The sequence below is a fragment of the Labeo rohita genome, chromosome 4 (genome assembly GCF_022985175.1).
Source record: "Labeo rohita strain BAU-BD-2019 chromosome 4, IGBB_LRoh.1.0, whole genome shotgun sequence".
Taxonomy (NCBI): domain Eukaryota; kingdom Metazoa; phylum Chordata; class Actinopteri; order Cypriniformes; family Cyprinidae; genus Labeo; species Labeo rohita.
Window position 1 is genome coordinate 32297279 of NC_066872.1, and position 24194 is coordinate 32321472.

The 24194-nt window shown below is 36.6% G+C and overlaps 1 protein-coding gene across 8 annotated transcripts in view; it reads left to right on the plus strand.

Annotated features, from left to right (window-relative positions):
- Nucleotides 1–24194, plus strand: part of sox5 (SRY-box transcription factor 5) — a 235301-nt gene that overhangs the window by 163289 nt on the left and 47818 nt on the right. For all 8 annotated transcript variants that reach the window (XM_051107068.1, XM_051107071.1, XM_051107069.1 and 5 more), the window contains one exon: nucleotides 4997–5228. In XM_051107068.1, coding sequence (XP_050963025.1) covers nucleotides 4997–5228 — 232 coding nt within the window. The remainder of the gene's footprint in view (nucleotides 1–4996; nucleotides 5229–24194) is intronic.

Below are 24194 nucleotides of genomic sequence, written 5' to 3' on the forward strand. Positions count from 1 at the left end.
ACTTTGTTTTTAATTATTTTTACATATTTTACATATTTACATATTTATAATTTGTGATTAGTAATATGCATTGCTAAGAACTTAAGTTGAACACCTTTAAAGGCGATTTTCTCAATATTTTGATTTTTTTGCACCCTGAGATTCCAGTATCTTGGCCAAATGTATATATATATAGATTATGGATTAAATGTTTGACAAAATTTTCTGGGTAATTTTACTTAATTTAACTATTATTTAAAAATTACTATATGGCTGGTTTAAAATGAACCCAAAATGGGTTGGAAATAAAAATCAGACACATAATTACTAGAGGAATCAGCAATAATTAAAGCAATTTAAAAATGCTTATTATTTGATTATTATTTATTCATCTTATTTGTAAATGTTCATTTATTGAACTTATTGATAAATGTTAATTTCCAACCTATTTAGGCTTCAATTTAAGCAAAAAATACAGTCATTTTGTAAGCAATAGTTGAGTTAAATAAAACTACCCAGAGGGTTGGGTTAAACATTTAACCCAACCACTGGGTCAAAACAACCCAATCGCTGGGGTTGTCCATATTTCACCCAGCCCTGGGTTGTTTTTAACGCAGCATTTTTTTAGATTATAAATATTTTAAATATACAAGGTTTTTATATTTTTAAATATAATAAAATAAATTATTTGAATTTTATTGTCTATCCAAGCTCAGATATTTAGAGAGAAACCAACAAAACGCTCAGAGCAGTTAGCAAAACTGTGCTCACGTTCTGAACGTTTTACTTCGGTGTCACAAATATTAATCTGTGTTGTTTATAATGTTTTTCAAACATAATCTATGAATCTGACAAAACATTGAAATTGTAGTGTCTGACAAATCTAATTAATTAAAGTCTTTTTATATGCCATAACCTCATGTGAATTCCCAGGACAGGGATGAGACAATGTAAGGTGTTTGAAAGTGTGTGAAGCGCTTGTAAATCTTCGTGTGTTTGTGTGTGTGTGCACTCACGGCAGGATCAGGGCTGACAATAGCTCGGTTGAGCCAGGTTTAGAGGTGAGCGGATTGCGAACACACGGTAGAGATCAGCAACACGGGCTTAAGACAACAGACGAGGCGTCAGCACCGCAGGAGAGGAGAGATGTCCAACTCGAGCGTGTGTGTTTCAGCAGCGGGACTCTTGACAGTTTAACTGATAGCAAGCGTAGAGGTTAGTTTCCTAGCGCGTTGTGAACGCGAGCCAGAGAATCACACGGCCGCGCGTCGACTTAGTCTCATTAGCCAGACGCTACCTGTATCGGTAAAATAACTGGATTTAAGTTAGCATATGGAAGCGTGAGAGAGAAACGAAGCTCCGAGGGGAAACAGGTTGGAATCCTGCGGAGTACAGGAAGGACAAACGTTCGAGAAAAAAAAAGGTGGCATTTGGAAGAACGCTGGCAGGGAGAAAGAGAACTAGAGGGGGAAAGAAGGCATTTTGCTTTCTTGGCAAGAGTTGAAGTGTGTTTAAATGTGCTCCTGTCACACATGAGCTTAAGAGGACAAAAGTTGGTTAATTCTGTCGCCATGCTGCCGTGGTTGAGGGATGAAGAGAGGGTCGTGGAGAGAGGCGCAGTTTCCACGAAGAATTGACATCTGCACAACTAAAAGCAGAACCGCCCACACCGCACAGAACGGCACATCAGAAATGCATATAAATACATACACTGAGGAAAATCACGCGCACACACATAATCGAAGGACAAAATAGGGGTGCTTAACCTGAATATCAACCCTACTGTAGACCTGTACATTTAAAGATGGGGGAAAGAAAGCAACAAGCCATTAGCTCATCTGTTTCTGCATCTGTCCGAGACTTCAGGACGTTAAAAAGCAAAGGAGTACAGTTTCCTCCACCGCCATCTCACCTTCTATTTGAATTGTTTTTTAGACATCTCTGGAGAAAGACGCGAGCTGCGGTTTGAAGTATGCAGTGGATTAGATAGATTGGAAGTGACAGGTGTGACCGTGTTTTAAGATGCATGCCACACTAAAGCAGGCAGAGAGAAACGCCTGCCATTCTGCCACTCGCTCCCACTCTCTCCCTGGCTTTCTGTCTCTCTTCTTCCCTGTTAGTTCTTTAACAGCTACTTGACAGTTTTGTTTGCGAATGACGGGGTGATCTCGCACCGCTTTGGTCATTTGTGACTACAGAAGTCTCTTAATCCCAGTTCGACCGGCCCGACTGCAGTTGATGGGGACGAGAGGGGTTGAAAACGAAGGGGTGTGTCTGGAAAAACGTGCAGATTACGAAAACAGGGTGGGGGGGAATCAGTATGCAAGCTGTCATATTTTCCATGTATCGTAAAAGCCTGTTAAGATCTTTTAAGCTTGCCAGTCATCAGTCTGTTTGTGAATGAGTATCAACGTGAAATGTCTCCCGGTATGCGTTCGTAGCAGGCGAAAGTGTTTCAGTTTAATTAGTTCTACAGTAATTATTATTATCATGATGATGATGATGGATTGTGACGAGTCAATCTGTGTGATACGTTCAGTATAACTGGGTATGTGGAGTGTTGACAACTGTGTGTACTCATATGTTTGTTTATGTGTCTGTTTTGTGTGAAAGAAAGTGATTGATGGTATTAAATGGTATGTAAATAGCTAAAATAAATGAAATGCCATCATTCAGTGTTAAAACATTTAGTCATTTAATAAAATATGTGACCCTGGACCACATCATCTAAAAGCTTTAGATGATGTATAAATGGTTTGTTAAGATGGGACAACATTTGGCCGAGATATAACTGTTTGAAAACTTGGAATCTGAGGGTGCAAAAAAAAATCTAAATATTGATAAAATCGCCTTTAAAGTAGTCCAAATGAAGTTCTTAACAATGCATATTACTAATCAAAATTAATTTCTGGTATATTTACGGTAGGAAACATAAAATGTCTTCATGAAACATGATCTTTACTTAACATCCTAATGATTTTTTGCATAAAAGGAAAATCAATAATTTTGACCCATACAATGCATTGTTGGCTATTGCCACAAATATACCCATGTGACTTATGACTGGTTTTGTGGTCCAGGTCACATATATAAAATAATAATTGTAAAATAGTAGAAAAACACTAAAAGCAAAAAGCATATTAATAAAATCTACTAATAATCATTATTATTTAAAACCTTTTTCTATTGCATTTAAACTTAATTAAAAATAATTAGCATATAATTGTATGAGATTAAATGTTAAGACATTTAGTCATTTAATAATTTTATCAACATTAAAATGAATCATTATAATTAAATTATAGTAAATCTGTTTCAAAAGCACATTTATAAATGACCAGTACTGAAACAAAATTTATTATGCTTTATATAGGATTTAAACTTTTTCCATGTTGTATATAATGAACTTTTTTCTTTTTTTTTTTGCGGGACCAAATCAAATCATCTAACAGTCTCACCGATATAAATAAAATTGTATTTGCCACTGTTCTGTCTTGTGAAAGTCTTGTGTAATTCGTGTTGCATTAAGCTTCAGTAAATGAACCATCTGCTGCTCTCTGTTCGCTCTCTGAGTTAATGATTAAAAACAGATGTCATTATTAAAATCTAAGCGGGTGATAGACCTGCACAGGGAACTTGATCAATCTTGTGAACTTCAGTTTGGACCGGGGACATTTTTGCTTCGCGTGACGGACGCAGGTGGCGCGAAGTAGCTGATGTTGATTGTTAAGGTGTAAATCCGGTCACTGGATCCAAACACGTCAGTGGAATTGCGCTATTGTCTGATTGGCTGTGGCCGCTGTCAGTCATGCGGGCAGTAAGGTAGATAATAGATGTGGATTAACCAAAGATTAACCCTGATTAAAGGACTTGGACTGTTGACCTCGTCTCCAAATACCTGACTTGTTTTGTAATTAAACTTTATAAAGGAGATCCGGAGCTGGGTGAAAGTTATGTGGGGTGTGTTTGTTTGTGTGCGTGTGAGATAAATCATTATTATAAATCTCCCTATCTGTCATTCATCCATTTTACACTATGTGTGCATATACTTGCATAAGCTAAAAGCACAGATGTTAAAAAATAAATATGTAATATAATAAATTAACCATAAATACGCTACCAGTCAAAAGTTTTTGAACAGTACGATTTTTAATGTTTTGTTTTTTAAAGAAGCCTCTTCTGCTCACTAAACCTACATTTATTTGATCCAAAGTACAGCAAAAAGAGTAAAATTTTGAAATATTTTTAAAGAATTCTTTTTCAAAGAATCCTGAAAATGTACTCAGTGTCTTTAAATACTGATAATAATAATAATAATAATAAAAATGTTCTTAAACAGCAAATCAGCATATTAGAATGATTTCTTTTGACTGGTAGTGTATATATAGGCCATCAGTGTTTCACTGTAAAAATATGATGTAGAGTAGGTTTTACTTAAGTCAAAATATCATTTAATATGACTATATTAGGTTATTCCAATAAAAGTAATTTTTACGGCTCAGATTAGTTAGAAATAGCCCCTTAAGACAACATCTGCACAGTTTCCCTTTTTACAGTGTACGAGCCTAATTCTGAGCCACATTACATAAGAAACCATAAGATGGGAACTGTTATATATTTGGACGCAAGATCAATGCTTAAAACGTCGAAGACGGTGATTGATATCGCAGCTGTCATGTTGGTCAAGAAGAGAAGAAAAAATGTGGTTGAAAAACTTGGACGATCTTGTGTGTTTGGAGCTGATTCAAAGTAGAAAAACTTCCCTCCTCAGAGAAAGAGACAGTTCTTGTGATGGTGAAACGACTGAAACTTTTCGCCGCTAATGATTTTGTCTAAAGAGACTTCAGACCGACAGAGGCAAAGAGAGAGAGAGCGACTTTCCACAGTACAGATGGGCAGATGAGGATGAAAGTAAATCTAAACATGCCTCAACACTCAGGAACAGGACGAAATAATTAGTGAAGGCCTGTTTGTCGCTTTGTTTAACACCCTGTCTCTCTTTCCGTCTCTCTGTCAGGATCAGGATGGCAGTAAAGGCCTGGCCCTGAGCCCCTACCCCCAGCACAACTCGTCTACCTCACCCAGTAAGCAGCAGCAGCAGCAGGAGGAGGGGTCCATGCGGCCGGGGAGCGAACCCAGCTCCGCTTCAGCTCTGGGCACCCCGGAGAGACGCAAGGGCAGCCTGGCTGATGTGGTGGACACGCTCAAACAGCGCAAGATGGAGGAACTCATCAAAAACGAGCCAGAGGGTGAGTGATAGAGATTTTAATGCACGTTTTGACGCACAGAAAAAGCTGTTCTGAAACCCCTTTTCGCTCATATTTTCAGTGTTTTCAAAGTCTTGAGAGCCGAACAAAGAAAAAACCTGTCCACTGGTGGTCACGTGCCATATCGTGGTCGTTGCAAATTTGAGAACATACAGTAACACCAAGTCATTTTATTTAGCATCTTTATGCCATCACAAGCTACTTTTGATGCAATGGAAAGATTGATTCATTGATGAATAGCAATTCATTTATAAATACTTTTGATGCCATGGAAAGAATTGGTAATATTTACTTATTTATCACAAGCTACTTTTAATATCATGGGGGAAAATAAAGACATATTTATTGATTTAAAAAATCATTGCAGTGAATTTATAAATACAATAATTAAATGTATTTAATTATTAAATGTAAAAAAAAAAGGTAATATTTATTATGCTATCACAAGCCATTTTTAATTAATTAATTAATTAATTAATTCATTCATTCATTCATTCATTCATTCATTTTAAAAGCTTTGCCATGCATTTTTAAATACTTTTGATGCCATGGAAAAAATTAGTAATATTTACTTATTTATTATGCTTTCACAAGCTACTTTTAATATCATGGGGGAAAAATAAAGACATTTATTGATTGAAAAAATCATTGCAATGAATTTAGAAATACAATAATTAAATGTATTTAATTATTAAATGTAAAAAAAAGGTAATATTTATTATGCTATCACAAGCCATTTTTAATTAATTAATTAATTCATTCATTCATTCATTCATTCATTCATTCATTCATTCATTTTAAAAGCTTTGCCATGCATTTTTAAATACTTTTGATGTCATGGAAAAAATTAGTAATATTTACTTATTTATTATGCTTTCACAAGCTACTTTTAATATCATGGGGGAAAATAAAGACATATTTATTGATTTAAAAAATCATTGCAATGAATTTATAAATACAATAATTAAATGTATTTAATTAAAAAAATCAATGAATTTATAAATACAATAATTATTTAATATTTAAAAAAAAAATGGTAATATTTATTATGCTATCACAAGCCATTTTTAATTAATTAATTAATTAATTCATTCATTCATTCATTCATTTTAAAAGCTTTGCCATGCATTTTTAAATACTTTTGATGTCATGGAAAAAATTTGTAATATTTACTTATTTATTATGCTTTCACAAGCTACTTTTAATATCATGGGGGAAAAATAAAGAAATTTATTGATTGAAAAAATCATTGCAATGAATTTAGAAATACAATAATTAAATGTATTTAATTATTAAATGTAAAAAAAATGGTAATATTTATTATGCTATCACACGCTACTTTTAATTAATTTATTTATTTATTTATTCATTCATTCATTTTAAAAGCTTTGCAATGCATTTTAAATACTTTTGATGTCATGGAAAAAATTGGTAATATTTACTTATTTATTATGCTATTACAAGCTACTTTTAATATATTATATATTAAATATAATTATTTAATATAAATAATTAAAAATGTATTTATTGATTTATTTATTTAAAAAGCTTTGCAGTGAATTTATGAATACCTTTAATGTCATGGAAAGAATGAGTAATCTTTAGTCATTATGCTATAACAAGCTACTTTTAATATCATATAAATACTTTTGATGTCATGGAAAGAATTGGTAGTATTTCGTTATTTATTATGCTATCACAAGTTACTTTTAACATGATGGAAAAAAATAAAAATGTTAACTGATTCATTTATTTATTAGAAAACCATTGCAATTAATTTATAAATGCTTTTAATGTCATGGAAAGAATTGTCAATATTTAGTTTCTTACACTATGACAAGCTTCTTTTAATATGGAAAATTAAATTAAAAACATTTATTTATCTATTTATTTAAAAGCCACTGCAATGAATTTAAAAATACATTTGACATTATAGGAAGAATTGGTAATATTTAGTTTTATGCTATCACAATTATTTTAGCAATCGGTTTTAAGTATTTAGATTTACTTAAAGTCATTTTATATTATTAGTGATTAAATCATTTTATTTTAGTGTGAGCTGTTTAGCATCGTCACACATCAGGCTTTTCTTCAGTGTAGAGAGTTTCTTGATTATACTGGGAACTATCTTGCTTTGAGTTGTTGTTGTTCTGAAAACTTACTGGTTGGAGACCCGCAGGTTTTAGGAGTCGTTGGGCAGCCAATTTTTTCTTCCTCCAGTTTTTCTGTGTGGAAATGACACATGGACGAGGTCCAGATTGGGCACCGGCTCCAAAACCAGCACTGGCACCCTATCAGTGGAAAAGTTCACTGTATTAGATAGTCAGAAGACATTGGCGCACGTGTGTGTCTTATTGTGATGAAATTACAATGTGAAACTGGCTGAAAGTGTGAAGGATTTCACCGAGAGCATCTCCCATTCTCTCCCCGACTGCCTCATTCTTTCCTCCATCTATCTACCCATCATTCCTGACTACCAAATTCCGCTTAATGAGAGCTGTTGATAAAGTCAGGCCTTTGTTTAAGCAGGCAGGGATCAGCTGTTCGGAGCCATTGTGTGCCACACTTTGCATATTCATTTTAGACTGATTACTGAGAGAACGGCTCTCAGCTCCTTCCACAGGATCTCTCTCTCGCTGTCTCTTACATCACACCACACTCGCTCTGTAATTAGAGGCCAGTTCCTCATGAATAATCAGAACCTGCTCCCTATGTGAATTAGCCAATGTGTGTGCAAATACACATGTGAACATACTGACAATAGATGGATGGATAGATATGTGTATGTATTGTTTCTTGCAGTGCAAGGTTACTTACAGCTGAACCTGCCGTCAACCATGTGAAGAATGCAGACAAACAAAAGCTACCATTCAACTCTAGTCTTTATATACAGCAGGGTTTAACGTGCTCTGGTTTTTTGCATGTACGGGTGTGTGGAGGTGTTTTACAACTGTTGCATTACTCAGTGCTTTGTCTTAGGGTGAGGTCATGCTAGATTTGGCTCCACTGACTTCCATTCATGCTCATACAACAACATTTCACAGAGCATACTGAAGGTCAAGTTCAGCAAATTCACATTTCACAAAGACATTTGTCTTATAAAGTATATTTAATGTTACTGTTCACATTTTGGCTGAGAAAACTCACAAACTTCAAAGCTTGCAGTTAATCTAATGCGATCACTGCTTTAACCTATGAAGCTCTAAACATGAATATTTTATTTTATTTTGTTTTGTTTTTGTTTTGAGCATTTTTAGCTCTGATTTACTAGCCAAGGATGTGTAAGACATTGCAAATGAGAGGCGTTGGAGTTTTTTCTGGCACTGGTTTTGCTCATTTGTGTGAATATCATCCTACTCTACGAAAGCAAGCAAGATTTTGCTTCATTTTTGCTAATTATTTTATATATATATATAATATATATATATATATATATAGGCCATTCAACAGAATTGGATCAAAGTCAGAGTTGGAAACGCCTTGGAAAAAAAACAAAACATATTTTGTATTTTTGCAAACTGTATTGCAAATGTGCAGTTAATTCTCATATTATATTTTTAGAAAGTTTTGGAATATTTGTCTTCTCTCCAGATTTGTTACTACTGATACACAGTAATATATAATTTAATAAAATGAGTTATATTGACCGGTTAAGATTTTCCTTTCATCTTCCTTGTAAATATATATTTTTGCTAGTTTATTAAAAATGTTTTAGAGGTAAATCAATAACAATTACATTTTTAACAATATTTCAAATGTAATTTATGAGATTTGTTGTATTTTGAATCCAGTTTTTGTTGTTAAAGGCAAAAAGTTGATCAAACTGATTATTTTATTTTATTTTGCAGTTTTAGCCTTGATCTACTAGCCAAGGAAGTGTAAGACTGTGCAAATGACAGGCGTTGGAGTTTTTTTGGCACAAATTCTGCTTATTTGTGTGAATATCATCCTATTCTATGAAAGCAAGCAGGATTTTGCTTCATTTACATTTGATTTTAATAGTTGCGTCAGCGAAAATAGTTACATTAGAGAAAGCCAAAAGGTCAACCCAAGAGTCTGGCTGTGAAATTCAACAGCTGTCGTATACAGGAAGCCAGGAAAAAATATAAGACGACGTATCGGATACTTATGGAACTCTTGAGAAGCAGAAAGCAAGCAAGCAAGCAAGCAAAAGACAGTCCATTAGCAGAGGAGACTACAGTAGCGCATTATCTCTCTACTTTCTGTTCAAATGAAATGTGCAAACAAAAGAAGCCCGGGTCCCTCAAGAAGCACGGACACAGAGAAAAAGACACAGAAAAGAAAGAGAAATGAAGAGGGGGAGGTGGGCAGTGCATTGAGCCAGGGCTCTCATAGCCTGATAAAAATCCCTTTTCAACTCGCCTGTCCATTGTTTGCTTGTGTACCGCACAAAGACCATTAGCTGCAAACGGCAGGTTATGATGAAAAATTAATGAATGCTTTAATCATTATGAAAGGGCCGTATTATTACCGTTCCCTTTCTCTCTGTCTCTCTTCCCGCCCTCCCTCTCTTTTTCACACGCTGCTTCTAGCCGGATCAATCACTCGCTCGCATGTACGCGCACATTCATCGAAAGTCGCTTGAGCGCCGTGCGCTGGAAACGTAGCTCTGGCTGGTGAAGGGAAAGCAGAAAGGCGGGAGGAAAGGAAATGGGTCAGAAAACAGTAAGAGAAAAGCGAGAGGGGGCCGTATGCGTCTCTCCTCGTGTGAAATCAGGAGTGTGTTAGTCAGCGTGTTAGCGGGCCGTTTGCTCACCTGTCCCCCCTCGCTGCTCCACTTCCCCTCAGATAAACAGCCCGAGCCGAGTCGTTTGTTACGAACAGATACCAGCCAAACTTATACTGGGTCAGGCAAGTATGTGTGTGCGCGTGTTTGACCAAGAGCAGAGCGTTTGGCCTTTATAAACGAGCGTCCGAGTCTGTCCCTAATCGACTGGCCTCAATGATACAGCACATCTAGACACAGTTTCTGTATGTACCTGTTACAACACTAACACGTTTTTACATTGCTGCAGGTGGAAAACACTTTGTTTTTGAATGATTAAAACCAATATCTATGCAGTAGGGTGTCATTATACAGTATAGTAATATATAATAACAATTTATGATAATATAGATCTTAATTTGGAACATAAGATCTGAATATTAATTATTTAATGTAAAATATATATATTTTTTTATTTTAATGAAAAGTTTGCAGAGATAAATCAATAACAGTTACAATTTTAACAATATTTCAAGTGTGATTTATGAGATTTGTTGTATTTTGAATCCAATCTTTCTTTGCAAAAGGCAAAAAGTTGATCATACTGATTTCAAACTTAAGGATTGAATATACATTGAACCAAACACTATCATAACATCTTAGTTGATAATTCAGTACACTTTATTTTTGACAAAACATCCCATGTTTTGGTAGTGACGGCATGTTTTCGATAATGACAGTAATGCTTTGGTAGCGACCACATCACATACAAAATTTTACCTTGCATACTAAAACACTACTAAAACATACTAAATTACAAAAATATTGCATAACTGTAGTAAAATTTAGTTTATTTCCACCAAATAAAGGATTATGTATTCCCTTTTGTCATTACCGAAACAATGATGCTACGTTTTGGTTGTTTTTTATGGGATAGCACCCCAAAAAACAAAGATGTCACTACCAAAACTTCACTGAATGTTTCGGTAGTGACAATTTTATGGAATAACACCCCAAAAAACAAAGATGTCACTACTGAAACTTCACTGAATATTTTGCTATTAACTGTTACGGTAGTGACAATTTTATGGGATAACACCCAAAAAAACAAAGATGTCACTAACAAAACTTCACTGAATATTTTGGTATTGACCGTTTCGGTGGTGACAATTTATTGGGATAACACTCAAAAAACCGAGATACCCCTACCGAAACTTCACCAAATGTTTCCGTGGTGACTGTTTCGGTAGTGACAATTTAAGATACTTTTGAACTGAGCTCAAAGATACTAATCAGCACATGGTTAGCTAGCACAGCTCTGAACAGTTGTTTACATTTAAAAACTAAATCTTTTGGAATAACTCCCAAAAAATGTTTAAATGTAGAAAAATGGTGTTTGGTCGTGACATTATTTAAAGTTACACAAAGATTTTTCGTACTTTTGAACACATTCACCTCCAAAAGGCCTGTCTACTCACCATGCAGCAATGAGAGAGAGAGTGACACAAATATGTCCTGATCGTAAATGTAGGAGTGTAGTTAAAATCAGTCTCAGCTAATGGACTAAAAAAAAAATTGTCAATATCAGGCAGTTGATCGATATATCTGTCTATCATTTAGTCATCTTTTTCATTTCATGCCTCTTCTGCTCATTTCTTTGTATGTGCGTGGCAATATATTTCAGAACTGCAGCAAGAACAGCTTCCTGCAGCGTGTGTGTGGTGTGTCAGGCGGCAGCGTGCTGGAGTGTGTGTGTGTGTTATTAGCTTTAGTAATGGAAAGAGGGCAGGAGGGCTGTCAGGGGTTCAGAGGGAGCACAGTGTCTCTCTCTGGGGTCTGGACAGCAAACACACACACACACACACACAGAGTGCTTCCTGTGTCATCCATCCACACACAAACACACTCTTAAAGACTGACCGCAATCAGACAGCTATACTGCAAATGAACTTCATCCTCATCGTGAACTACTCCAAATCTTTGAGAAGCCACCTTCTTTGATGGTATGATCGTGCTCCTCCTCCTCCCCCCGGCTCTCTGTGGAGGAGATGTAGTCCTCACTAGTGCTTGGCAGTCTGTGTTATGTGGGGCACAGATGTTCAGGGTCTCCTGAGTGTCCACGTGTGTGTATGTGTATGTGTGTGTGTGCGAGTGTATGTGTTTGTCAGCCTTGGCGCTGGGCTGAGCTTGATTCATGGTCAGGGCCAAGCTTTGGTTCCCTGAGCACTGAACCTTTCACACACACACACACACACACACAGGGCTCTCAAGCTGAGCATACGTCACACAGCCCTTTACAGACAATGGTCTCATTCACCTTCCTGTGCCTCACTTTGAGTCTCCCCACCCTGTGTGCTTTTACACACAAAACAGATCATTGCTCTCATCAGTAACTCTCTCATCTAGAGTCCATAAAGTTATTTTTGCCATACCAGCCAATGGCGGGTAAATTAAGAAAAATTTCCAGTGTGTGTGTGTGTATTTACCATTTATCTATCCATCTATACTATAAATAACAAAAATACATTATACAAAATAAAAACAATGTATAATTATAATATTAGATAACTATGTCAAATAATTTTGTAAAATATAAAAAAAACTATATATATATATATATATATATATATTTTAGGTATTTAACATATGTATATATAAAAGTTTCAGCAAATAATAGTTACGACTGGAAAATTAAAATAAAAATGGCTACATTCTAAATAAAATAAAAACAAAATATAATTATCATATTTTATATTAGATGACTGTCAAATATAACAATGTAAAAATATTTTCAAAATAAATTTATATGTATTTTTTGTAGATTTTATATACTAATATTTACAACTGTAAATTTATAATAAAATGGCTACGTTCTAAACAAAATAAAAACAAACTATAATTATCATATTATATTAGATAACTATGTAAAATGTAACAATGTAAAAAATAAAAAAAATACATTTATATATGTAATTATTTTGTATATTTTATATACTTTATATGATTATCTAATATACAGTGACAATTATATATGTTTTTTTTTTAAATTAGCCATTTTGTATTATTAGATATAATACGTTTAGATATACATTTTAATAGATAGATAGATAGATTTTTTTTTTTTTTTTTTTTTTGCACCCTCAGATTCCAGATTTTCAAATAGTTGTATCTCAAATATTGTCCTATCCTAACAAACCATAGCTTTCAGATGATGCATACATCTCAATTTCAAAAAATGGACCCTTTTGTGGTCCAGGGTCACATATCTGTGTGCCAGCACATGTGATTGCAATATTAGAAACGTGAACCCATTTAATATTGTGATTTATTCCTCATATTTGTTTTTTGGTGGCTTAGTGCATTGAATATTCCACATATATGCGACGAAGGTTCATTTTGAACCCTCTCATCTCTTTTCCCCTAAAGTTGTCTTTAAAGTTCTCCACCTAAGATGCCGTTAGACGCCACGCAGCCCTCTTGAAGTAACAGCGTGGTCTTGTTTACGATTGCTGGCCCCCTCGCACCGGATGGCCATGGAGTGAGCCGAGATTGATGGTTCAATTTAGACTTGACTAATTGAGTCCTTCTCCTTGCTTCTCTCTCTGTGGGATGCTCCGGCTTCAAAGCCCGTCCTGGGGTCAGCTGCTGCCCGGATGCCTCTATTATCTCACGCAGCCTCCGCCGGTCTGGGGTCAGACTGGAGGTGGCTTTTAAAGCGCAGTGGGCCGTAAGTTGTGCGACTGCACTGTTTTATAGCGTGACACTGAACTGTAGGGCACGTCGAATGGTGTTTTAAGATCAGAGCAAAGCTGCGCTGCGCACACACACACACTCGCACAGAGGGTACGTCTTTTGTAAGACGTGCGTGAGGGGGGTGTTCGGAGGCACTGGGGCATTTTATAAGACAGCACTTAGGCCCTGTCATTGTTAGCCGAGGGCTCACGCATCCATACCCCTCAATGAGAAAGAATAAGAAGGGCGGATACACTCTTCCATGAAAACGAAAGGGGTAGAAGAGCTCTGAAGCAGTTCAGCAGTGGATCTCTGTCTAGATCTCCCCGGGGTCTGCTAATCCGCTATACGACTGCTGCTGCTGAGTGCTTTCACACACACACAATATAACTGACCCCAAACACACATATGTGCTTGTGCACACAGTTATGCATGGTTCTTCAGCAGTTTGCTGTATCAGATCAGATCGAACAAGAAAAACTAGCAAAAGACTTCAATATGCAGCTGTATAGAGACAAATTCAGGCACACAGAGTGCGAGGAGGGCATGCCACGAGCGCTGAGAGCGTCTGTGAGCGAAGAGGCAGAGCGTGGGAGAGAGAACAACTTCCATATGCAATTTCCAGCATTTGGTAGTAATTAGTTAGATGTATAAATTAACATTAGGAGGAAGGTTTTCACTGGAGTTGTTTGTCATTATCTTTCCCTCGCGCTCTGAAAAACAAGGGCTTAGTTAGAGACCGAAAACAGAAGAAGAGAGAAATGGAGAGCAGCACAAAACAAAATATGGATCCGTAGAGGTTATGAAACAGAGATATTGTTGTCAGAGGTTTAACCTGGAGAAAAGTAGTAGGTGATAAATCAGCATAAATCTATGGAAGAAAGTTGTTTTAGACTCATTTCTCTCTTGTGCTCTATTTTTCTTAATATTAGTGCACAAAAATTTTATAATTGTGACAGCCAGACTTTTAACCTAACCATAACAATGAAAAATTACTCAGATTTGCCACTATACATTTGTATTTATATGTATTTTTATTGTAGTGTACACTGCCAGTCAAAAGTTTTTGAACAGTAATATATATTTTTTTTTAAAGGACTCACTATTTTTATGCTTCACTTCTTATTTGATTCAAAGTACAGAAAAAGCAGTAAAATATTGTTATTACAATTTTTATTATTTAAAATAACTGTTTTCTATTTAAATGTATTTTAAGATGTAATTTAGTCCTGTGATTTCAAAGCTGATTTCTTAGCATCATTACTCCAGTCACAAGATCCTTCAGAAATAAGCTAATACTCTAATTTGCTGCTTAAAAAACATTTATTATTATTATTATTGAAAACAGAGGAGTATAATTTTTTTCAGGTTTCTTTGATGAATAGACAGTTCGGAAGAACAGCATTTATCTGAAATAAAAATCGTCTGATCTTTATGATCACTTTTGATCGATTTAAAGCATCCTTGCTAAATAAAAGTATTAATTTCTTTTAATTCAGAGATCCTGAATGAATCCTGAAAAAATGTATTCGGCTGTTTTAAATATTGATAATAATAATAATCATCATCATAATCATGTGACACTGAAGACTGGAGTAATGATACTGAAAATTTAGCTTTGATCACAGGAATAAATATTTTAAAATATATTCATATAGTAAGCAGTTATTTTACAAAATTTTGCTGCTTTTGGATCAAATAAATGCAGGCTTGGTGAGCAGAAGAGACTTCTTTAGAAAAACATTTAAAATCTTACTGTTCAAAAACTTTTGACTGATAGAGTATGTCAGTGATTGTCTCATATTTTTGTGTCTGCAAAAGATTTATAGGAGAAAAATCTAACTCAAAGTTGATATTAATAAGTCTCCTGAGCTCTCACTAAAAAGTTCCTCTGGACAGTTCTGTTTATAAAACAACAAAATGATGCAATCCAACCTAATAGGCAAACAGACGCCTTCTGAATGAATTTTCGCTTCTAACTCTGTTTACCGAATCTAGCGCAACAAAACAGCAGCTATTCTAACTCACAGCCATTATCACGCTAGAGATTTTTCTCAGTAGCTCCGTCAGTCTTTACTGGGAAAAGCACAAGATGCCTCCTTTTTTCCGAGTAGACGATTGCATGCCTGTTTATTTGTCTCCGACTGAATCCAAGTCAGTGTACTTTCCTTTGAGGTTGGCAAAACAGCTGAAGACATGAGAGTTAACGGGGCCCTATTGTGAGCATGCCATTGTTCCAGCATATGAAAGGCACATTCAAGTCAGTTGTATTGAATTGTTTGGGTCTGCCTTTCAGTTTGTATTCTTCTGCTGCCTTGCACAAGACAATCAATAGGGATGAGCCTTCTCACTGGATGGGTGATATTAGAGCTGAATGCCGCTTACTGGATGGGAAAAGCTGTCTGAGGACACACACACACACGCACGCACGCATTTAGAGCTTTTGGCATAACAGCGCTGTGGTCTTTTTCACTTTAAGTGTGGGCTTCGGATTAGAGACTTGGAGATGGACGTCTTTGTGCATTACTTATGTGTGTGCGATTGTGATTGTGTGTCTAAAGTTTTGTTATTGACCTCCTGGTGTGGCATTAAGAAAGGCACAAAAGCCGGAGGTTCATGAATTAGACTGCGGCTCCATAGCAGGGCCATTATAGAGCTGACTGTTCCATAGCCACACCATTGTGGCTCAAGACTTGGACAGTTGCACACAGCCGTCATTGACGTGCATGAATTGGAAATGCTCCTGAGCCGTGATGGTTGAATGCAGAGTCTGAACATGAGGAATCCATATATTAGCAGCTCCGTTTGCCTGGCTAGATTTAATGATGTGCCTGTGAATTGCATAATATGAATATTACTTATGGAGACGTGTAGAAAATCATGAACTTCTGGGTATGCTAACGCACACGCATTTGGGCGGCCCTCTGAAAAAATAATCAGTTCGCGCAAATAAAGTGAGTTCTTCACCGTTTGTTTAGTTGTTAAACCTATGAAGCTCTCAGACGTTGAGCAGTTGTGTGATTCTTATGCTAATTTGCAGAGCACACCCATATCTATTAACATGCTAATTTTATTTTGTGTGTGTTGGCATTTTTGAAGCTAATGCTAAATAATGGAATACAATATCCCATGAATATTCATTGCAACTTTTAAAAACTGAGCGAGCTCTATAAAATATCACTCTCCCCTCTCTTTGATCATGCTTTAGTGGATAGAGAGCTTTCTGAATCTCCTACGCGTGAGAGTCCATCACAGCGTTTTTTTTTTTTTTTTTTTTTTTCCTCAATCGCACTGGTGACTTTTTTTGAAACGCTGTGTGTGTGATTTCTGTAAAGGGAATCGAGGCAAGAGGAAATATGGCAATAGCAGGCATATGCGTATGGTTGAACCGCTCGCTTTTGGCTGCTGTTGCATTGTGGGTAATTGCGGGTCAGTGGTTTTGGTTATTCTGATGTGGCGGTAGAGGCCTTATACATGGCTTGCATCAACTCGCAAATCTCTTCTTCATATTCATTACACGCCCTGTAAATCTAAATCTAAATCCATTCTCTCCTTTTCTGACACACATACGTGCACTTGCTTGAGCCTCGGCAGGGTTAAAAAGGGATATGTAAAGTAAATTACAAAGCAGATTTAGGTGTATTTGCTTGGGTTGGAGTAGATTAGAACAAACAGTGGATGTGCACAGGCCAAATGTCAGGGGCCGCGTACACACTCGCTCACCCACATGCAACATGTGGAGCGCGCACACACTCGCACAAAAGCCTTCGGTAAAGGTAAACACACAGAAGTCAGTCTGTCTGGACATTTTGCAGTTGATGTTTGAATTTATGCCAGAAACAAGTATGCAAACTTTATTACTTTATTCTTGTTGTGGATGCTTTCTTTGGTCAGCCTAATTATGTAGAAAACTGTTAAGAAAAGTACAGAGTTCAGAAATATTGTGAATGGAAACAGTAAAGCTATATATCAGGATATGCTTAAGTGAGAAAAGTATCATGTGTTATATCCAGGTTTACGCTTAAAGAAATAGTTTACCCCCAAAAAAATTCTGTCGTTAATTACTCACCCTCATGTCGTTCCAAACCCGTAAGACTTTCGTTCATCTTTGAAACACAAATTAAGACATTTTTGATGGAATCCAAGAGCTTTCTGACTTCTGCATCAGCAGTAGCACACGCACACGCATATGCCGTGGTACTCTCATGAACGTGTGTCAGAGACTGACACGGTAGAGAAGAAATTGTTGTATAAAGTTATTTTTGTTTTCTTCACGCACAAAAAGTATCCTCGTACCTTCATAACATTACAGAAATACTGATGTCACATGGAGTATTTTAACAATGTCCTTACTACCTTTCTGGGCCTTGAACTTGGTAGTTGCGAACGTGTAGTTGCTGTCTATGCAGGGTCAGAAAGCTCTCAGATTTCATCAAAAATATCTTAATTTGTGCTCAGAAAATGAACGAAAGTCTTACGGATTTGGAACGACATCAGGGTAAAAAGCTAAAGACAGAATTTACATTTTCTAAGAAGTTTATCTTGCTATTGTGCCCCTTGTGGCGATGCTAAGAATGAACTTGCATTGTATTATAAATTGCAATACATTTCAACTGCCAGAAGCATTTGCACTCACATGATTTGGGCTTTAAAGTCATAGATCGTTTTGCAACTCAATGGAAATACGTGCCTCTATATATATTTCTGCAAAACTGAAAAAGCATACCTATATGTAGGAATTACTGCAGTCTTCAGTTGAAATCAATACTAGAGGCAGTAAAACTAGTCAGTAAAGTATGATTTACACAGAGTTTTGATTATTAAGGCCTAATTTTCACAGTTACTTGCAGAATATTATGTTATGACCTCAAACAGTTTTAACATTCTGCGCAATTAAAAAAAAAAAAAAACCTGATATTTTTGAACATTGTCATCACATATACAGCTTCATATGCATGAGCTTTCTGATTCAGTATGTTTGCTCGGTAACTCACGCGATACGGAGTTGCACTTGAGTGATGGAGAGCTCCAGCAAAACATACGTACCCCAAGCAGCGTAATAGTCATCACATATTGAACGTGTATTTTAGCGCCACTCTCTGGACATTTTACATTGAACTGCTGAGAAACGTGCAGAAAAGTACATAACTATGGTGTTGCTGAAATGTATATAGAGGCACGTATTTTCATGAGCCTGGTTTGTGTTTTTGTCTGTATTGAGATGCACAAAGAAATGTAGGGTGAGGACTTGGTTCTTTTGGTCAGTTGTTGATCTGAATGTTAATTTGCAGTCGACTGTAAGAAAGGAGTGGGGTTAAAGCAGACCAAATCGATCGTCTGAAAGACTGAGTAATGACACTGATGTATTGTTCACAATAAAAACGAAAAAATAAATGTTGAAAATAGGTGAATTTCTATTTCATGTCTAATTTAATGTGAGGGCCAACTAATATCTCCCCTGGGGATTGTAAACACAATATACACTGAATTATTGACTCTCCATCCCATACTGCACACTCCATACAGCCCCTCCACTTCCTGGTTTTGAGCGTATGGGACACTGAAGGCCGGTAGTGGACACCAGTGAGTGAATGAAGCTCCGGTAGGGGGTCTTTGAACACAAGAGGGAAGCTCAGAATTAACCCCAGCAGTCCTGCGGTCAGGCAGTGCACTTTGAAACGAAGCAATCTGTCTCCGCTGAGCGGCCCTAGGTCAGCACCCTTTGGCCCGCAGAAAATAGGCCCTTTATTTAAGCCAGATGTTCAGAAACAAGCAAGGCGGATCCCAATCCTCCCTCTTTCCCTTCATGTGTGTCTCTCTTTCTGCCTTGCTTTGCTTTTGGACTCCTTCCTATTCCGCCACTGTATTTTTTTTTTTGATCCCTCCCTCCGCCCCTTCTCCTGTCCCATGGTGGTGGAGCACCCAGCTTACTTCTCTGGGGGAGAGAGAGAGTTCTAGCCTGGCTGTACGCCCGAGCCTGATCCCCTGCCTGGACGTGGGGACCGCTGGAAGACTGAACAGGTGTTCTCCACTTTTTGATTTCAGTGCATTTGAATTAATCCTGTCAGCTCAGCTGTTAAAACAACTGTCACCCCCAGCTGCTAGTCATTTTAGGCTGGATCTGACACACTCCGCCAGTCTACGGCAGTCGCCGATGACATACACACACTCTCACCGTCTGTTCCCTGGCCCATTGTCACGACCACAAAGCGTTCTGCGCGCACGTACATATCCAGATGCATACGCACAAAGGAAACGCCTCGGTATATCAGCATAGTCAGAAGTAAGATGCAACTGAATGTTTAAACATCATTTAGAATATAAAGATCTTAGAAACTGATTCATGCTTCGAAAGCAGTGTTTTCATTCAGCTTTGCAACACAGGTCATACAGCCTGATGAGGTTTTTATCTACCCATAAACCCTCACAGTGTGATCTGTACATCAGCTGACCTTGATCATTTCACACAGATTAGTTGATTTGCACCTGCACGCACAAACACATTTATATTTGTATCTAAATGAGGACATATGTACATGTAAATGTATTTTTATTTACATTTAAATCTATCTATGAATCATTTTACTATATAGGGTGTCTCCAAAAGGATATTTTGTCGGATTTAGCTCACTTCTGTCCACAAACTATATCTACACGTGACATCTAGACCACAAAACCAATCTTAAGAAGCACGGGTATATTTGTAGCAGTAGCCAACAATACATTGTATGGGTCAAAATGAACAATTTTTCTTTTATGCCAAAAATCATTAGGATATAAAGTAAAGATCATGTTCCATGAAGATCTTTTGTAAACTTCCAACCGTAAATATATCAAAACTTAATTTTTGACTAGTAATATGCATTGCTAAGAACTTCATTTGGACAACTTTAAAGGTGATTTTCTCAGTATTTTGAATTTTTTGTATTTTGAACTTATACATTAATGGTTCAGATGATGTATTAATCTCAATTTCAAAAAACTGACCCTTATGTCTGGTTTTGTGGTCCAGAGATTTACATATCTCATGTATATACATAATTGTTGGCATCTGAAAGCTAAACCTCCTCTTCCTTCACCTTTTCTCATCTTCTCGCCCTCCTCTCCTCAGAGGTGCTGTGTTTCAGAGAGTGTTGTTCCTGTCGTTCGTTTGGATCTTTTTCAACCTCCTTTTCTTTCATCCGGATTCACATACCCCTCAGTTAGGTTACACGTTCTGGCAAATCTTTCTCACACATTTAAATATCTGTTTACTTGTTTTTAATGCCAAGAGCACAGAAAAATGCAGTGGGTTAATTACTGGTGGATGATAAATGGTTGATCGAGGGAGTGTTCAGAAACTTAGGCTGTTTAGTTTTTCCATGCCTTCTCTTTTTCGTACATTACAAGTCGAGAGGGAATATATTTGTTTTACAAAAAATATTCAGGTGTGTGAGGAAACGTAGGATTCATTAGCTTCATTTAGGGCTTGCGCTCCAACCTAAGTGTGTCAGGTTTTCAGCGTTTTTAAGTGATGAATTCTCTTTCAGAGGGCCAGGCCACGTGCTAATCTCCTTGTAAGGCTGTTCTCACCTTTGAGAGAGAAAGAGATAGATGGAACGGAGAGCACAAGTCAGCGCTCTTGCACAACAGAATGTATAGTTTGTCATGTGTTTGGTGTATTTGCTTACAGGCTTGTGACATTTCGGGGACTTTGGACCCCAGTGTGCACACAGCAGCAAGAGTACAGAGGGAAGCCGTGAGTTTAGCCCCCACTCCTCTGTTGTTTCTGCCACAGATAAACCTCTCCGTAGTTCTTTTTTTGTGCTTCACAGTGGTCTTTCTCAACCTTTTTTTTGTCTTGTGTCTCCCGATGGGCCCATCAGTAATGCTTAAGTATTTCCATCAATGTTGCTTTTGCAACTTTGCAACTATACTGAATATTTAGCAATCGTTAGTATTCCTCACAAACTGGAGAAACTGTTTTATAACGGTTAGTTTGGAATAAGAAAGCTATATTACTGTTGATACAACTTATATACATATACACTGATTTTCAAAATAAGATGTAAGATTTTGTTTGGTTTGGTTTGGTTGGTTGTTTTTTGTTGTTGAAAGAAGTCTTATTTGATTAAAACCAGTAAAACAGTAATATTCTGAATTATTTTCACATTTATTTTTTATTAATATTATTAATATTAATATTATTTCATTTGTATTTTTAATTACATTTTTAATTAATTTATTTATTTTACTTTATTTTATTAAATTGTTAATTATTATTAATTTTTTAATTATTTTATTTTAATTTTTTATTTAATATTTTCCATCGTTTATTATTATTATTATTTTTAAATAAGTTAAAATAACTGAATTTTCACCAGCTATTCTAATTTTAAAATGCTGCTTTGGTGCTCATGACATATTTATTATAATTAATATTTTTGTGGAAACCATGATCCTTTTTTTCAATGTCCTTTGATGAATAGAGGTCAGAAGAACAGTGTTTATATGTAAAAAAAAAAATCTTTTGCAACATTATAAATTTTTTCGTAACGCATTACAATAAGGTCATTTGTTAACATTAGTTAATATGTAAACTAACATGAACAAACAATGAACAATACATTTATTACACTATTTCTTAATCTTTGTTAATGTTAGTTAATAAAAACAGTTGTTCATTGTTAGTTCATGTTAGTTCATAGGGCATTAACTAAATGTTAACAAACATTCATTTTGATTTAAATAATGCATTAGTAAATGCTGAAGATTAATAAATGCTGTAGAAGTATTTTTCATTCTTAGTTCGTTAACTAATGTAGCTAACTAATGAACCTTATTGTGAAGTGTTACCTTTTTTTATCAATTTAATGCATCATTGCTGACTAAAAGGATTTCAACTGTAGTTTGTGTACCTATGTTAATATTTATGCTTTGAATCATTTTACAAAATTTTAGATTTATAGGTTAAACAAGGCAAATTCAATATCTACTGCATTAAGAGTGTGTTTTTGTTTTGATACTGGATACATTTTGGTTCTTCTAACAGATGGGACAGTTTGTATATTTTTTAACTATATTTGAGTGCCGTGTTCCAGTGCATTTAATATGTTAACATTATTATGAGTGCACTGTACAGTCCCGCACAGTACGGGTTTAAATAAACGAATTAGGATGAAACAGGCCGCTTTGTGTTGTCCCGTACCCCTGCTGCTGACCAACCAATAGAAATATAGCTTATAAGTGGGGCATTATTCCCATGACCAACCTTATCAAGCAATCAAAGTTTTAACTTGAAAGCATGTGAATTTATCGCCATCCCCCACCCTGTCCACCTCCCCTCTTCCTGTCTTACAGACGAAGAGAAAGAAGGGAATCGAGTCGAGGGATGTGCCGGGTGGTGGGAGCAGGGGTCTGACTGGCTTTGGCCGGGCATGGGCAGCTTCTTAGGAGCTGTTAACAATCACCTAATGGCTCTCACATGGCTACCAGTATCTGGGAGCAATGGAGCCCACACAATGCCGGCCATTCTTACAGCCAGAGCATTTTAACCGCCCCAGGCACCCAGAGACAACAGCAACGATTAAACCCAGTGTAAATCCGGGGGGGGGAAACATGCCTTTAGATTCGCTACTTCCTGTTTGCACAGGTCATATTCCATGCTTGGTGATAAGTACATGTCTGTGCCTCGTCAGAAAAAGAAGGCTGTTTGTGAATACTTCACAAATTAAAAAATGGAAAAACAATGTGAAGACAGAGGAAGTGAAGTGTAATATGAGTAATAACTGTTTTCATCTGCCAGGGCAGTTTGTTATGACAAGAGGTTAAAATGGAGACTTCTAAGTGGGCCTGTATTGTGTGTGTGTTTTATTTGTATTTTCTTCCAAAATGCAAAGCAGCATTATCATGTCAGCATAGTCTGCCTGTGTGTATGACAGGCCTGTGACAGCTGCTTTCTGAAAGCCACAGTACACTTCAGCGTGACATACAGCAATTGTGATTTTAACAGACACCGCGGCCTCTGCCGTGCGCTCTGACAAATTTTATATATTTATTTTGTTACTTATTTATTTATTTTCAAGCATCCTTGTCAATACGCTTCAGTCCGTGTGATGCAGAATTTGCGAGAGCAAGTGTATGAGTGTGTCTGTTGCCTCAGTCCAAAGCTTTTTTTTTTTCCTGCTGTCCCGCAGTTAATGCATCAGAGACTCGGACGAACACGTTGTATTCTTTTGTTGTCATTTTAAAGTGATGTAATGAAAGCGGGTGGCGGCAGGGCCCCGGGGCTATGACAGCTCTCTGCTGACTGGGCTGCGCGCGAGACGCGCTGAAGAGGGGTTATTGCCACGAGACAGATTGAAAGTGTCATTTTCCATTATAGAGCACACGGAGGAAGCACAAATATGCCCTGGCCTACTTTAACAGGATGCCTTTGACAAGAGAAATGTGTGTGCTTGGAGGAGAGGGGAGCCCTGAGCCCAGCTTAACCCTTTCTTCCAACACACCGC